This window comes from Neolamprologus brichardi, chromosome 16 (genome assembly GCF_056152115.1).
Source record: "Neolamprologus brichardi isolate AB-2024 chromosome 16, ASM5615211v1, whole genome shotgun sequence".
Classification (NCBI taxonomy): Eukaryota; Metazoa; Chordata; class Actinopteri; order Cichliformes; family Cichlidae; genus Neolamprologus; species Neolamprologus brichardi.
This window is the reverse complement of record NC_142119.1, coordinates 26,978,141-26,994,706: the sequence shown is the minus strand read 5'-3', so window position 1 is coordinate 26,994,706 and position 16,566 is coordinate 26,978,141. Positions and strand designations below refer to the sequence as shown.

The 16,566-nt window shown below is 40.1% G+C and overlaps 1 protein-coding gene across 3 annotated transcripts in view; it reads right to left on the bottom strand.

Annotated features, from left to right (window-relative positions):
* Positions 1-16,566, bottom strand: part of LOC102781347 (collagen alpha-2(VI) chain-like) — a 19,763-nt gene extending 3,197 nt beyond the window's left edge. The window contains exons 1-28 of one of the 3 annotated variants that reach the window (XM_087829769.1): positions 16,533-16,566; positions 16,213-16,404; positions 14,305-14,473; positions 12,650-13,260; positions 12,547-12,567; positions 12,063-12,128; positions 11,914-11,967; positions 11,784-11,828; positions 11,630-11,656; positions 11,508-11,534; positions 11,370-11,414; positions 11,228-11,281; positions 10,994-11,056; positions 6,419-6,481; positions 6,275-6,328; positions 6,140-6,175; positions 5,995-6,057; positions 5,530-5,592; positions 5,183-5,245; positions 5,023-5,085; positions 4,892-4,942; positions 4,707-4,805; positions 1,619-1,681; positions 1,490-1,525; positions 1,349-1,394; positions 1,115-1,267; positions 187-642; positions 62-100 (exon numbers count right to left, since the gene is read on the bottom strand). In XM_087829769.1, coding sequence (XP_087685895.1) covers positions 62-100; positions 187-642; positions 1,115-1,267; positions 1,349-1,394; positions 1,490-1,525; positions 1,619-1,681; positions 4,707-4,805; positions 4,892-4,942; positions 5,023-5,085; positions 5,183-5,245; positions 5,530-5,592; positions 5,995-6,057; positions 6,140-6,175; positions 6,275-6,328; positions 6,419-6,481; positions 10,994-11,056; positions 11,228-11,281; positions 11,370-11,414; positions 11,508-11,534; positions 11,630-11,656; positions 11,784-11,828; positions 11,914-11,967; positions 12,063-12,128; positions 12,547-12,567; positions 12,650-13,260; positions 14,305-14,467 — 2,524 coding nt within the window. In that variant the 5' untranslated portion in view covers positions 14,468-14,473; positions 16,213-16,404; positions 16,533-16,566. Of the gene's footprint in view, positions 1-61; positions 101-186; positions 643-1,114; positions 1,268-1,348; positions 1,395-1,489; positions 1,526-1,618; positions 1,682-4,706; positions 4,806-4,891; positions 4,943-5,022; positions 5,086-5,182; positions 5,246-5,529; positions 5,593-5,994; positions 6,058-6,139; positions 6,176-6,274; positions 6,329-6,418; positions 6,482-10,993; positions 11,057-11,227; positions 11,282-11,369; positions 11,415-11,507; positions 11,535-11,629; positions 11,657-11,783; positions 11,829-11,913; positions 11,968-12,062; positions 12,129-12,546; positions 12,568-12,649; positions 13,261-14,304; positions 14,474-16,212 lie in introns of all 3 variants that reach the window. The other 2 variants (XM_035906653.2, XM_087829770.1) reach the window with 2 other exon arrangements.

The window sequence follows — 16,566 nt, the reverse complement described above, 5'->3', positions numbered from 1 at the left end:
CAATCACTTCCTGAAGTGCGTTTCATCATACACCAATCATATAACTATGAATAAAACCCACCACTTGTACAGGGGAGATCAGGGCACTTAATGACTGGATCTGGTGAGAAATTAAACAATCATAGGTTAGACAAACACACAAGGACTAGTACTGTCAGGCTGCTGAGATTATTGGTACAGGCTTACCAGGACAAAGGACAGTTTCCATCTTTTCTAAGAATTCATCAGCCACCAAGTCGCTGTAGCGCCTCATCTCAGTAGCCCGATCCTTCTTGTTGCATGCGATTGACACCAGAGTCTCGCTGTCATGTCTGGTGTCAAACATGTCCCCTATCCCAATGGCATTCACCACCACAGCGGGGTCGTTGCAGAGGTATGTGAGCTGATTGTCGTCGTCTCGGGGGTCAAAGCGGCCGTCTGTGACCACGACGACAGACACTTTGGATCGGGCTCTCTTGCTGTCCCTGATGAGGTTATCATAGGCGTACTTCAGAGCAGAGGGGGTGAAGGTGCCCCCAGCAATCCACCTCAGATTCTTCACTGCAGTTTTGAATGCAGTCATGGAGTTTATGTTTGGGTCATCGAGACGAATGCTCTCAAAGGTCCCGTTGTGACTGTATTGTACAACTCCAACTCTTGTGCCTAGGAGATGCACACATCTTTAATCAGTCTAAAAGTCAAACTTTTACATTTATTATTTCTGTAAATCTTTTTGGAAAAGCATCACAGATAAATTTGTTAGCGGTTACTCGGTAACACCGATGCATTTACAGCAGCACGGCGGTTGCATGCTTTACTCCAATCATAATTTCTAATGTCGGCAAGTGACAAGTGGCTCTGTAGTCTTAACAAGTAAAACATCCCTGGATGAATCACAGTTGTAATATTCATTTTCTCTTGTTGGGTATTTGGCAACTTGCTCAAAAAACAACAACAAACTGTTGTTTTGGTGTTGTGTTCTCAGCATGAATATTAATCAACCATTTTTATGTAGCACGATTTGAAATACTTTAGTCTGTAGTTGTTTCTGCAGAGTCACAGTGTTACTGAAGATTGGTGTGTATTTTAATTTCTTTTGGGTAAATCTGTAGAACACTTGCTCGCTTGACGTTACCAGTTGTTGATGTAGGTTCGGGCGCCATAGATCCCAGCCTGTTGATGGTGTTGATAACAAAGTTCTTCTCCAGGGTAAAGTTTGTTAGCCCGACACTCTCTGAGCTATCAATTACAAACACGATGTCCATAGCTCCACAGTGCTTCTCGCAGTCTGAGAGACAAACAACAAGAAGACCATCAGCGCGTTTAAACACCACATTTATGAAGCTTATGAGTGCTTATACTTTCTTACCGCAGCAACCACACGTCTCTCTGATGTAGCTCATGACATCACATTCCTGCAGTGGCATGTGCGCAAATTAAAGAGATACACTGAAGTGAGTAAAGGAATTCTTGCATTAAAATACATCAGTCTTTTTTAAATTTTACTCACAGTGAGCCCAGAATCGCCTGCTGTTCCTGGATCCCCCTGCACGCACACGCACACACACCACAGAGAGAACAATGCACCTGGATCTCAAACTTGCATGGTCAGCTCATTATCTGTGTGGCTGTAACTTACATCAGGTCCACGTTCTCCTCTAGGCCCTCTTTCTCCTGGCGGCCCCGACTGGCCTGGTTCACCCTAGATACAAAAATGTTTACAGTCAATGAAACCTAAATGACTCACAAAACACTTAAAGCCGTGCAAAAAAACACTGATGTTGTTAAGGCTTGCTGACAATTTAAATATATACGACACCAAAGAACAATCACCGTACACCCATGCAGCTGGTGTCATGTGATCCTGTGGGACTGCTGTGGTCTGATCATTTGTAATGTGTTCGAATAGGAAACAGCACCTGGTAAAATATCCAGCAGCATAAATAGCATTGTTCTTTGGCCTAATTCATACATATTTTTTATTTACCTTGCCATATTTTACAACTGTCACTGTGAGGTAAAGACAAAGTGATGTGCTCACACTCCAGAGACTAAATTCAACCTCATTTATATGTTTTTTAACACTTAACCTCAAATGATCTGCAGCCGTGCACTGCAGATATTTTCAGTTTCGTCAGCTATGCTTTTGCCTCCATTACAACACAACAGAGGTGGATAAGGCTTAATTTAAGGTGGAAAAAAATCCCCAGCAACATCTATTTCCAGAAACACCGAGCTTTCTATTCTGATTGGTTAAGGTAGAATAATAACGGTCCATGCAAACAGAATTCAGAATAAACTATTGGTTTCGGGGAGGTGGAATGAACCTTTTCATTAAAAAAAATAAATAAAAAGAAGGAAAAAATGACCAAATAAATGTTTTCACCTGATTACTTTCTGCCCATGTTATTTCTGTGCATCGTTTTAATATAATGTAATTTGCGAAAACATACTCGTGGTAATTGGGTCATTTTGTGTGATTGTAGAGAGCAAAAACAGCTTGAGCTGATTTGGTTTTGTTGAAAATCAGGGCAAGGTCACACTAAATGTGAAAATCTATAAACCTTGCCCTTCTGGGGTTGTTGGACACTCTTAAGTGCTCTTGTCTCTTTTAGTTTTAATAAGGAATTGCTCTATATTGGCTTTCTGTTTATCATATTCCCAGATGCTTTTCATTTTCTTTGTTTTTGTATCTTCAGTACCTTCACTTATTGGTGAGCAGAGATGGGCAGTAATCGGATTACTTTTTTCAAGTAACGAGTAAAGTAAGGGATTACTATTGCAAAAACGGTAATTAGATTACCGTTACCTTCCCGTAGGAACGCTGCGTTACTAAAACCGTGATTTTTTTGCGAGAATGTCTCATGACAATGAGTAAGCGAGTGCAACGTGTGTGACAACAGCTGTGTGCAGATCAACAATGGATAATATATCGAGTGCGGGAGAGAGTATGAGCATGCAGCGTTTAAAACGTGGAAGTACTGACCTTACTTTGAGTTTGATTCCATAAAAAGTGACAAAAACATTAGCGTCAGTTGTGCGTGGGAAGAAAACTTCTTTTTACAGCGAAAAAAACCCCTAAACAAGCACCGAGTGCGCAACGACGTAATGGGAAATTCACAGAGAAACTTGCGGATTCTTCCACTGACCTCTGCGGCACACCTGCACCAGGGCACGCCTCCGCCTACCCCACTCCTGCTTTACAGGTGAAAATAGAGCAACAGGACCGCTAGTCTTTGATTTTATTTATTTTCTGCTGTGTTTTACTTGCATATATTTGAAAGACTGAGTGTAAACACAAAAAATATTTTATTTTATGTGCTGGAATGTGCAGAAAATAGGTTTAAATGTTAAACTAATTTCTTCCAGTCAGAGAATGGTGCATATAATTTAATTTTTGCTTGGTGCATAAAGTTAAAAGATTAAAACTGATAAAACAAGTTTAAAAAAAGAGACTTTTCCATTTGATTACATTTTGTATGATGGATTATGCAGAAAAAGAAGAATTGGGCTGAAAGATCTATTGCTTTATCACCTATTCAGGTCTTCTTTTTAAAAAGTAACTAAGTAACTAAGTAATTAATTACTTTTGAAAATAAGTAATCAGTAAAGTAACAGGATTACTTTTTGGGGGAAGTAATCAGTAATTAGTTACTAATTACTTTTTTCAAGTAACTTGACCAACACTGTTGGTGAGTTTAAATTTATTAGTTCCCTTTGTGATCCTCCTCTGTTCCCCGAGTCTTTCCTCTGTGGTTGTTTCCAGCTCGTGTTGCATGTGAGTCTGCATGTTAAGCTGCTTCCTGTCTTAATTTGGTTGTCTTGTGTGTTTTGTGCTCTGTATCTAGTTTAAATTCCCTGCCTCATTATCCATGATTTGTTCCGACTGTGTCTTCCAACTGTTTTCTAAGTCTACTCTTGCCCCTTTGTCGTGCTGTCACACAGTGCTGTGTGCTTCGCTGCTCTGTGTTGGATTCTGTAATTTCTAGTATTTCTAGTTTTAAAGAGTTAAGAGCGATACACTAACTTCAACTACTGCGCTAAGCAGATTACAGATCTCTGTATTCTGATGATTAAACATATACCAAAAAAAATAAGACAGATGTTTAAGATCATGACCTATTCAGCAATTGTGTGCATGAGACTGTTGAAATTATACCCCGGACCGTACTGACTCTTCTCCCTTATGTACGCTGGACCTTTAATCAGAATGGGAAAAACTGAGGCCACTGTCCCAGGAAAACTCACAGGCCTGCTTGTGAAGAGTTTTCTTTGAAACTGCTCTCTGCTACGATAAGTGGTCACATTGAGGTCCATGATTTGTGCTGGGTGGCTGGGACATTTAACATCTTAATTTTGGACTCACTTTACTCTAGCGTAGGTGTGGTGGCAGAAGTCTCCTATAGATATGTGAAACCTGTCCAGATGTCATAACCATCTGCAGGTTCACATCCTCCAAGAGGTGAGAAGACATTTTTTGGGATGTGTGTGGACCAACTTTCAGGTATTTTTTGCAGCAGAACAGCATGGACAACAGGAAATTTAAAGTTTGGACATGAATTTAATCAAGGATCTTGTTGGCTTGTTTGCTGACTTAAAGCCTATGTGGACAACAGTGTAGGCAGCAGATATCAAGGCCAAGTCTCTCTGTCCTGTCCTGTTTATGAGTGCAAACATCTATAAAAGTAAAACTGTACATCATCAGTGGTTTAACAATCGCATCTTACAGGCGCTCCTGATTGCCCTTTGTTTCCAGATTCTCCTTTGGCGCCACAGTCACCTCTGCTCCCTCTGGGTCCTCTCCTACCTGGTGCACCCCTGTCTCCCTTTAAATAGCAGAGTTACTTTAGCCTCAAGAAGAAACATCTTGAGACATACAGGTCATTTTATGAGGTAAAAATAAAGCTGTTACAGGCGGTCCCCTTGATCCAGGATAGCTGAAACCTTGCCTTCCTCTGTCACCCTTTAGAAGAAAAACAACGTGGATGAGAGTAAATTATTTACTGATAATCATGAACAGAAATGCTCAGACTTTCTTTTTACCTTTGGTCCAAGTGGCCCAGTGTCTCCCCTTGGTCCTGAATCTCCAGGATCTCCCGTCGTGCCCTGCAGCCACAGAAGATAAAATTCAAATACAAAAAAAGAATCTACTTGAAAAAGGAGAAAATGATGACGATGATGATAAAGTTATAAAGCAACAAACATTTCGTCCAGGGGCGCCTAGTTCTCCTGGCTGACCCCTCGGTCCCGGTAGTCCTAGTTCCCCCTGTCAGAGAGAGAAAATAACAGACAACCCTTTTTACTGGACTCGACCTTGACTCCAGCCCACACACGCACATGCAGGATGAGTTTCACTGATGTGGATTTGGCAGTTTGAAGCTAATCATTTCAAATTACTTTATAGTGTCTTAGATTTTCATCTGGAAAATAAGTGTTTTTATGATGAAGGCATGGCTCCAATGTTGAATGTCTAATGAAGGCATGCCAGGTTCTTGGGAAGCCTCTGAGTCATTGCTCATCAAAAATCCACCCACAGCGTGACCTCCTCACCTTAGCCCCCTTGAGTCCATTTTCCCCAGGCCAACCTCTGCTTCCCTCCGGGCCTCGTTCTCCCTCACAAAATAAATGAATGTGTCAGAATTCATACCAAACCATTAATTACTTCCCAATATATACAAGACACAACAGTAACAGGGAGGTAATAATTCTGCCTCAGGGAAGTGTCTGAGGAATTTTTCTGAGATGACCCACTGAATAACAGAACTGTGTTATACTAGTTGGAATTTCACTATTTTAGTTCCTCAGAATTAAAAACCACAAGCACACTTCGGACTTTCTTCCTCAAAGGTCTTTCTTAATTCATCTTTCTTAAAAGGTCACAGGAAGCCAGTGTTTCACAGTATTTCAAACCAGCAGCTAAAATGGTGCAATTTTGCTTAAAATAAGCGGAAAATGAAATGCCATTCATACAATAAGACAATTCATTAAAAAAAAAAAACAATGACAAAAGCTTACCTTTTTCCCTTTTGGCCCAGTGTTTCCTTGTGATCCCTTTATTCCCGGGTTTCCTCTCCTCCCCTATGAATATTTATTCAGTAAATTTCTTTTAACTGTTTTCCAAATGGGGATTTTTTTCCAAGTAAAAACACGAGTCAAATACCTCTTCGCCTTTTGCCCCAGGTGAACCCTTTCTCCCCTGCAAGTGTCAACAGTTTAATTTGAGAGTTGGTTTTGTAACATCAGTTTAGTGCTCATGTAAAAAAAATCATAGAATAAAATAAATTCAGGGCTGTACCGGACTCCCTCTTTGTCCAGGCTGTCCTGGATTTCCTTGGTTTCCTCTTTCACCCTAAAAAGCAGACATTCAGTTTTAAAGTAAAGAAAAATCTTTGTTGTGCGCTCAGTATTTTTTCCACTTGTTTTTTAATTTGAAGGTTACCTTCAGACCTGGATTACCCTTAGGGCCTGGGGGGCCTGGCTTTCCAGGAAGGCCTGTGTCACCCTAAACAAATGCAAAAACAATCAAAAAGAAAAGCCACAAAAAATACATAACTGGACATAATGTAATATTATTAACTGAGCTTCAGTGAACTCTAAAAAATGGTAAATGGCCTGTATTTGTATAGCGAAGTGTCCTTGTCTTGCCCAAGGACACTATGACCGAGACTGTCGGAGGCGGGGCTCGAACCAGCAACCTTCCGATTACAAGACGAACTACCAACTCTTGAGCCACGATCACCCCATCAAATAAGTTTATAAGGAAAAAAATGGGCATGTCTGATTGTCTAGTCATTGACTCTGTAGTCGAGTGAGCATGGGCAAAGATACAGTTCAAATCAAAAATCTAAGACTTTAAAAATGCCAAAATATCATATTTTGCATGGTTGGACCTTAACAAGGTTTCAAGTGGAGTTTCAACATGTAACAAAAAGAAATGGGAGCGAGACAGAACATTTTACAGCTGATCAAAAATGTATAACTACATGCCATTCAAAGGCCAAATCTGTGCAAAAATGTGGATTTATTGTCATTTTCTGTCAGGTAGTCACACTGTCATGACGTTCTGATGGCAAAGGCAAAAAAAATGTTCCCTTTTTGAATGTGGTCGGGATGTTGAACTCCCAGGGCTGCACATAAGTGGTCCGCAGGTGCGCATGCGCGGTCAAAATAAAAGACACACACCAGATAAGAAGCTGCAACGCGCGTTTGCGTACATAAGATTTTCTGGAGGAGGACAGACATTAGTTTAGAACTCTTGAAGATGTCAAAGAGGCAAGCTCCTTTAAGCAATTACTTTGGTGTTCCTACACCTCCAAAGAAATGTCAGAAGAAGTCAGAACCGCAAAAAAAGCGCGTATTCTTGGAAAAGTGGTTGCAGGAGGTGAGCTGGCTTCAAACAAATGCCAGCTCACTTATGTGCACCCCTGGAACTGCATAAGCAGGGTCTCTCGCAGCATGCCATCGCTGCTGAGGTGGGGCGCAGTAAGACAGTCATTTGGAATTTCTTAAATGATCCCTGGCGTTATGGAACAAAAAAGTCAAAAAGTGGAAGACCCAAAGAAATTTCACCAGCACTGAGCTGGAGGATCCAATTGCCTGCCTGTAAAGACACTGGACAGTCCTTGAACCAAATTAAGGCCGTTACTGGTCCTGACTGGAGCCCCATAAACATCAGAATGTAACCTTGATGGTTCTGATGGTTTCCAAACTTACTGGCATGACAAGCAGATCCAACCTGAGATGTTTTCTGCGCGCCACAGTGGAGGGGGCGCATTAATGGTCTGGGGTGCTTTTTCCTTCAGTGGAACAATGGAGCTTCAGGAGGTGCAGGGGTGTCAAACGGTTGCTGGCTATGTCCAGATGTTGCAGAGAGCAACATTGTCTCTGTGGTAACAGCTGGGTTTTCCAACAGGACAACGTTATGAAGCGCCTTGAGGCGACATTTGTTGTGATTTGGCGCTATATAAATAAAATTGAATTGAATTGAATTGAATAGGGTACACAGTGCCTGCAGGTTACAGTGTTTTGTTTTGTTTTTGTTTTGTTTTTTGAGGTGTGGTCCTAAACTGATCAGGCAGTTTAAACATTGTTTTCAATAAATTGTATGCTCAAATTTTTTTTGGGCTCATCCCCATTTCTTTTTGTTGCATGCTGAAGCTCTACTTGGAACCTTGTTAAGATCCAACCATGCAAAATATGATTTCTTTCTTCTTTTTTTTTTGGGCCATTTTTCAAGTGGTCTTAAACTTTTGATCGTGACTGAATGTCTGCACACAGCCCAAATATTTAGTCTGAGCTGAGTTTTGGCTACATTCATGACGCATAATTCAGGAAATCATCAGTACCAACAGTTACATCTGCATGAGCTGTACAAGTTGAATGTACTGACAGAATAAACACAAATATGTCAAGAAAAAAAATGTCAAAAAAATGTCTGCCAAGCTGCTGCAGCCGTCAGCTATGTCAGATGATTTAATTATGAAAAAAGAGCATTTCCTCTTTGTATTTATGTGCTGTCATTTCACTGCATAACATATGTTATGTTTGCATGGCTGGAAAAGGGAGGGGGTTCCTGTTTATGAATACAGCACGATGAAGGTGCTAGCATGTCAGCATACGGTTTGGTGGCACATCTTAACTGCTATTCAGACTAATGTTCAGCTTCTCGGTGATACGCATGTCCAGATTAGGAGTTCTGGAATTTGTAACATTTGTTTTAATATTCATGCCGATGCCCAATTTAGAATCACCCATTAACCAAACACGCATGTCTCTGGACTGTTCTTGCTGTGAGGTGAAAGCGCTAACCACTACACCATGTGCCACGCGATACAGACAAGTATTTTTAAGATCAATTTAAAAAAAGACAAAAACCTAATTATAGCTTTTAAAAAAACCTTTAAGAAGACAAACTGAAAGATTTAGATTTTTGCTTCCGTTGTGACAGGCATATTTTAAAAGGCACCCATAAATCAATGCACATCTTAGTCTCACAGAAGTGCCTTGACTAATGAGAGCTGTTAAACTCTAATTCACTGGCTGAAGCTGCTCTCACGTTCCCTCATTCGTCTTGAACACGACAGTGTTTTTTGGTGGAGGGCTTTTCTGTTTATACTTCAATTAACGGTCAGACAGCCCACATCAGCCTAATCTATCATTTTTGAGGCAAACGTGTTGTCACAGAAAGGCGTATATACATAATATCATAATCTAAAGCTCTTATTAGCACAACAGCAAGAGGCCGCCCTACCAAGCAAATTCAACATACCCTGGATATCTTTCAGTCATTAATCTGGCTAAGCAGTCACACAAAGTCCTTATCAACACGATAAATTCAGTCAGGTTTTTCCAATTTAGCTGTGGGCATGTTCCCATGAGGAGGACTTTTTCAAAGGAAGACAAAATCTAATAATAAAAAGATATGAAAAGGTTAAACACGCAAAACAGGCAAAAAGAAATGCAGCTGCTGCTGGGCAAAATCTTGCAGTATGAGTGTAACAGGAAACAGGGGCGCATCTACAGAGCAGCAGTGGGTGTGTGTGTGTGTGTGTGTGTGTGTGTGTGTGTGTGTGTGTGTGTGTGTGTGTGTGTGTGTGTGTGTGTGTGTGTGTGTGTGTGTGTGTGTGTGTGTATGGGGGGCAACTAATTTAATATGACATGATAAAGGAGACTCTCTCTTTCCTTCACCTCACAAAACTTTTGTCAACCTCAAGGTAAAGCAGTTATTAAAAGGAGGACTATCTGACTACAGTCCAGACCTGCAGAAGATAAAGGAGACGGGTGGTGATTTAGAGATCTCCAAACAGCTGGTCTTTAAATATTTTTCTCTGACCTTTCTTGGTGCTTGTACCTTTTGGCAATCAGAGCACATTTTGACTGTTTAATAAACAGTCCATAATGTTATGAATCACGGTATCTGTGAATCATCTATGAATGTCTTGCTGTAGCACCAGCACCACATAGGCAGAAAGGTGGTCTTGAAGTAAAGATTGACCCTCACACAGACCAAAAGAAAATCCAGATTAAACCTTGTCCAACTAAAATAATAGTACTTGGTTCACTTGACAGAACTTACTGTTTTAACCCGACAGGCCAGCTTGTGCAGGCATTTGGTGTTCAGTCCTAGCAAATCACATCGTTTAGCTGTTCTGATACCTGTTAAAGCTAAAGAAATATTAGAAATGGTTCTTTAAGGCTCTGGTGTGCCACCTTTAAGAAGCATACTGACAACTTCACGCTATTTTCTTGTTACAGTACTTTCCTTTCATATAGTTGACTTGTTGAAATTAAATGGCCGTGCCACAGGTGGCATGGTGGTTAGCACTTTTGGCGCATAGCAAGAAGGTCCTGAGTTCAATTCAATTCAGCTAAGTTCAATTGTGATCTGCTAGGATTAAACACCAAATGCCTGCACAAGCTGGCATGTCGGGTTAAAACAGTAAGTTCTGTCAAGTGAACCAACTACTAGTATTTAAGATAGACAAGGTTTAATATGTATTTTCGTTTGGTCTTTGTGAGGGTCAACCTTTACTACAAGGCCACTTTTCTGAAAAGGATAAGAGGAAGCGAATGGATGGATAAAATTAAATGAATAAATTAGGTATGCCCTCTGAAACTTGTGATTGTTTCACCAAAACACATGTAAGTCGGCAGGTATTTTCAGCTGCTGCCTTTTTTTGCCAAGAAGTCGCTGCATCAGCTGGATATTTGCTTTTACACCGGATGCCCTTCTTGATGCAGCTCGCCCATTAATCCATACTGCGACTACACTGGCATGCGACCCCCCAAGGTTGGGCTTGTTATTATCAGGTGAATGTGACAACCACTACAGTACGGAAATAACTTCACTAGAATCCATCTAATTACTGTGAATACTTCACTCTAGACTGAAATTACCAACTGACCACATACCAAAATGCAATTGTGTGAATATATTTTTTTGTTCACTCTAAATAACACTCTGTCTCTTTCAGTATGAACCGAAATGATTAGATTATTGTGATTTAATTCAGACCTTTTCTCCTTTGTCACCTAATAGTCCAGTTTCACCAGCATCTCCTGGGTAGCCATCTGATCCCTATTAGAGACAAAAAAAAGTGTGTCAGTGGTTCATTTAACCAGAAATGCTTACAATACTAGAAAAAGTCAATGTTAAAGAGAATCAGTGAAATACATGCAGCTGTATGGCTGATATAAGTTGTTAAAATGAAACAAAGACATACAAATAAATATTAAATGCTCGACTTACCTTGTCGCCTGCATCACCTTTACAACCGGGAGCTCCAATTCGTCCAATTTTCCCCTGAAGATTTCAAAGGAGCATTCATATAATATTAGTATATTTATAATCAGATTACCATTACGGTAAAAATCTCACCGTAAACACTCACCTTTTGCCCATCAGTTCCATTCTTGCCAGTCGAACCTGCAACACCCTTTAGCGAAGAGATAAAATGAACTTCAGTGCATAAACGGTCTTAATTTTGGATGTTGCAGTGCACGAAGATGAAGCATTAAACTTTTTTTACCTTTGCTCCAGTTAATCCAATTTCACCCTGTTGAGATAAAACAGACCCATTAGTCCCCCAAAACACTTCCTTCAGTTTAATAAATGAACAGAAATGAGAAATATAAGGATTTTAACTCTTACCTTGTCACCCTTTAAACCAGCCTCTCCCTACGGAAAAGCACAAAAGGACACATTAATGAGATTAAAAATACATTGTGTAATTTTAATTAAATCAGTTAAATAATTTAATTAATTTTAATGAAATAAAATCATCAACGAGTTGGGCTCAGCAAACCTTTGGACCGGGTCGTCCAATTGGACCTTCAATGCCAGGATCACCCTGAAATGTAACAAATATATAACTCAGTAAATAACAATGCACTTTTTAAAATATATTTCGGTTTCTAGACGTAAAGTCTAGGTACCTGTCTTCCTCTTTCACCCTTTGGCCCTGGAGGGCCTCTGTCTCCTTTTGTGCCCTATAAAGATCCAGAGACATACACATTTCAAGATGAATCATCGGCACGAGCAATAATAAAAATTACTGACTTTAATTCAGCTTTTTAAGTCTCACTTTTGGACCTGAGGGACCTCTTAGTCCAGGGCGCCCAGGACTCTCGAAACATCTTGGTTTGTAACACTGTGAGATGGAAGAGAAAAACAAAACAATATTAAAAGACTGAAGCCTTTTAAATACCAGAATTGTTTAAAGGAAGCTATTCTGCTAATTTCCAACTTCATAGTTTCAGTCTTGGACTTATAGCAGCTTTGCATGAGTGACTGAAACAAGCCTTTTTAGCTCCTTTCCCCTGCCCTTTGTGGCAGTTTGTTCTGATTGGTTGTCTTTGGTAAACAGAGTATTTGAAAGGCAAGTGGGCGGGGCTTCTGTGCTTGACATGATTATATTTGGAACATATCCTCTCTTTGACCTCACAAACAGCCAATAGTACAAAAAATGTGTGAAACTGACAGGGTTGGATCCTGAGCTTGTGGCTAATAGGGATTACTTGCACATACACTCATTATGTGGAACTTAACATAATGAGTAACCTTCTTACCTGTAAATATGCTTGGTATTTCTGCAAAAAAAAAAAGAAAAAAGACAGCAGTCAGTGAGAGTCACCTGACACAACTTTTTAAGGCTAAAAGATGTCAGCTCACCATTGCTTTTACGATACGATCAATGGTTTTAGTGCTTAGTCTTGGTTTCCCATCAACGATTTCCACCGCTATGTAGTCGTCACGGAACAGCTCGTACGGAGAGTTCGCTATCTCCCTCATTCCAAATTCGTCGATCTCTTTGGACGCTGCTACTGAGAAAATCTGGATCCCTTGATCCCGGGCCTTTTCTGCCATCACCTTGATCCCTGAACATGGATTTCCTGTCACGTAGCCATCAGTGATGACCACAGCAAAGAGAACCGCCTTCGTCTCTGTGTAATGTTGGGTCATGTGGTGAGTCATGTTTTTGAGGGCACAGTCGATGTAGGTGCCTTTGCCCAGGTATCGGATCGAAGCGAGATTCCTGATGAAGTTCTCTCTGGTTGTGAGCTGGCTGAAGACCACCTGCTTCTGGGAGAAGTGCAGCCCACCTATGGACCAAGTGATCTGGATATGGCCCCTGTACTCCTCATCAGCCAGCCTCTCGGCAAAGATCTTTGTGAATTCTCTGATACTCTCCACCAGGCTGCCAGGTGGGGGCTCCTGCAATGCGATGGTTTCTGAGGTGTCAATAGTGAAGTACACCCTGATGGGACAGTCGATTATACCTGCTGGAGGAGAAGACAGCTGTTACTTTTAATTAGAAAAATAATTAAATTGTATTTAGATGCTGAAATGCATCACTTTCATCCTAATTATTTAATACTTGAAACATCATAATAAAAAACAGCAAAATGCTGGTTAATCTGTGTAGTTTGTGTCCTGGGCTGGTTGATTTTGCCAGGTTACACAGATAGAATGAAAATGATGAAAAATGTGAGGACTATAAGACATTTATGTGTTGTGCTGCAGAGATCTAACTACTACTACTACATGCTAAATTGATAGCACAGGCCTCTCAGATTCAAATTTTGCTGACCGGACATCGTGTTTTTCTTTTTTAAGTCTATAATTGTAAATCGTGGTCACTGTGCAAAAATGACTGAAGCTATTTTTTGAAAAGGGACATGAGGGGAAATAACTGGTCAATCATCTGGCTTAGTTTTTTCGTTTGTTTGTGTTTTTTAGCTGAGCACAGCAAACCAAGATTGTTTAAGATTGTGCAGTCTTGCAGAGGAAAACACATGTTCGCTAAATCGCATAGAAATTAAAGAGCACATAGGAGCTGGAGCCTTTGCTTCAGGTTATAGAACCATCTTAATATAACCACCTTATTAGAACCACCTTAAGTAGCAATAGCTTGAAGTAATCATTTTTGGAATGATTTTATCAGTCTCTCACATCATCGTTGACAAAAGTTGGCCACTTATCTTTACAGCATTGCATTTACTGAGGTTTGCAGGCATTTCCTTCTGCACAGCTTGTTTCTACCAGAGCATTTCAATCAGATTAAGGCCTAGACATTAACTGTACCATTGCAACAGCTCCATTCTTTGGTTTTCTCAGCCGTTCTATTGCAAATTTGCTGCTGTGCTTCTGACCTAAATTTAGCTGAGCTTTAGCTGCATGCTGTCAAACAGGTATCCTCACATTTGACTCTAGATTACTTTGGTATACAGAGGATCCAAATACTTTCACAGCTGAATCAATTAAAGTCGAAAAACAAAAAAAATTACCTTTATTTTAACCCAGAAAGAAATTAAGGGAACCTTCACCTTCACAGCCTTCAGGTCTTGGCGTGGGCTCAGGTAAGAGTGGAGGTACCGTTGGCTCTGGACTGTCACCTCGCCCCGGTATTGGCCTGGGTCCTCGAGGTGTAAGTTGAAGGTTTACAGTTTGGACCAGCAATACAAAGGCAAACCCTGAAAGCATTGCCATTTTTTTCTGTAAAAAAAAAGAAAAGAAAAGAAAAGAAACAAAAAAGAAAAACCCAAAACAAGACAAGCAGGGATGAATAAAACTGCTCTTCAGAGATTATTTTTGACTGTAAAGCTGTAACATTGTGCAGGAAATAGCTGTCAAACATGTGAGTGTTCACAGAAGGCGTCTACACAGCGCTTAGGAATGTTTAATGTTGTTTTAAGTCATGTCAGTGAACAACCACACTGTGTGGAAACAGAAGACAGAAGAATGTTTGAAACTGCATGTTTCATCCCACCTGTTTAATTAAACTGAAATCAGAAGGAGCAGGAAAGATTCTGTGGAACTACCGTCCCACGAGAGTTACTGTTTGATAAGAGCTGACAAGATGGTGGTGTGTTATTGCTGGTGATAATTTACAATTTTTTTTCTGGAAGTGGAAAATTCCAACAGCATAAACCAACATCAGAAATGACAAATGAATAAAACTCAGCTTAAAACTGCTGGTTAGTGCAACTTCAGTCTGCAGGAGGGGTTTCCAGACTATTTCATGTCAGGAATTTCAAATACAAAAAAACAACAAGATAAAAATCAAACCTGTGGGCGGGGATGCTGATGTTGATGTTGCACAGAGATGGAATGTAACTCATTTGGTTTAATGCTTCCGCTCTATCACATCCCAGAGGGCATACTGAACAGTTTTATTCTATTAAAATCATACTGTATTTACACGCTACTTCATACAGCTTGCATGTACTGAGTTAGGCCCTCTTTTACCTTCAGGACTGACTTAATTCTTCACGACATGGATTCAACAAGGTGGTACAAACAATTCTCACAAGATTTTGCTCCATATTTAACTGATAGCATCACATCCAAATGCTGCAGCAGGAATAAACTCATCAGATCAGGCAATGTTTTTTCCAATCTTCTATCATCCAATTTTGTGCAGGAAAATTCCTGTCAACAGTTTTTTAAACACTCAGATCCTGTCAACAACAACCATGCCATGCTCAAAGTCACCTCTCTTCTCTGTGCCACACTACACTTGCACTGAAAGCTGCCCAATGCATTCTGAATGCTCCACTTACTTTATTAACATTTCAATGTCAACATGATCAAAAAAATAAAACAAATAAAAAGTAAATCAGAAACGCGACTCTCTGGTAGAGCAGTCCCGTTTAATTTTATTAGATTATACATTATACAGATTATACCTAACAAAGTGTCCTGTGCCAATGGTTAATTGTATTGTTAAATCCTTTATTTAAACACATTGTCTGCTTCAAACATAGCTTGAGGCACACAATGGCAGAAAAGCCACACACAAGCACACAAAAATAAAAATCTAGCTACTTTATACACATTTAGAAGTTAAGAAATACATGTGAAGACTGATTTCAGACACAGGCCAATTATAACCTTTAAAACGTAATTTCATGTTTTATGCAGTTTCTTTTCTTTTCTTTTCAAAATAAACATGCAATATAATATATATAAGCATTTAACGAAAATTAATTTATGCTGTCATGTTAAGTGGAGTACTACAGAGATGAAACACCTTTTTCTTTTCTGAAAGAAGTCAAAAAAAAGTTTTTGTTTTACACCACAGAGAATCTAAATATATTCTGAAATTCACATTAACTGTAGGGGGGAAAAATAGGTAACCAGAAGATTAATTTATACGGTCTATCAGTCGGTATAGCGTGCAGTACAACCCTTTAAATCTCCGGTAAATTTAAAATAAAATGTAGGCTGCTTACCGAGGCGACGGAAAAGAGAAAGTAAACTCCAAGCTGCGATTAGAGACCTACAAGATATTCAAGCAATTTCTACAGATGGTAAACCTGACACGCCCGTCTCAGCGGGACTGTTCCCAAAAAGAAAACATCAGAGGGGGGATGGAGGGGCAGCTCTGGGTCGTTTGCGAACGAGCGCTAGAGACGCAGGCGTCACTGGAGAGAGAGAGATGTTCAGATGATTGTTTGCTGACAGCTAGAGATCAGCAAGGTCTCCAGGACAGGTCTGGAGACTTAAGAGGTTTCGAATAAATAGAAAAGGCTGAAATAAGCCATTTATCCACCTGATGAGACGGATTCAATGTCAGAGTCACAGCA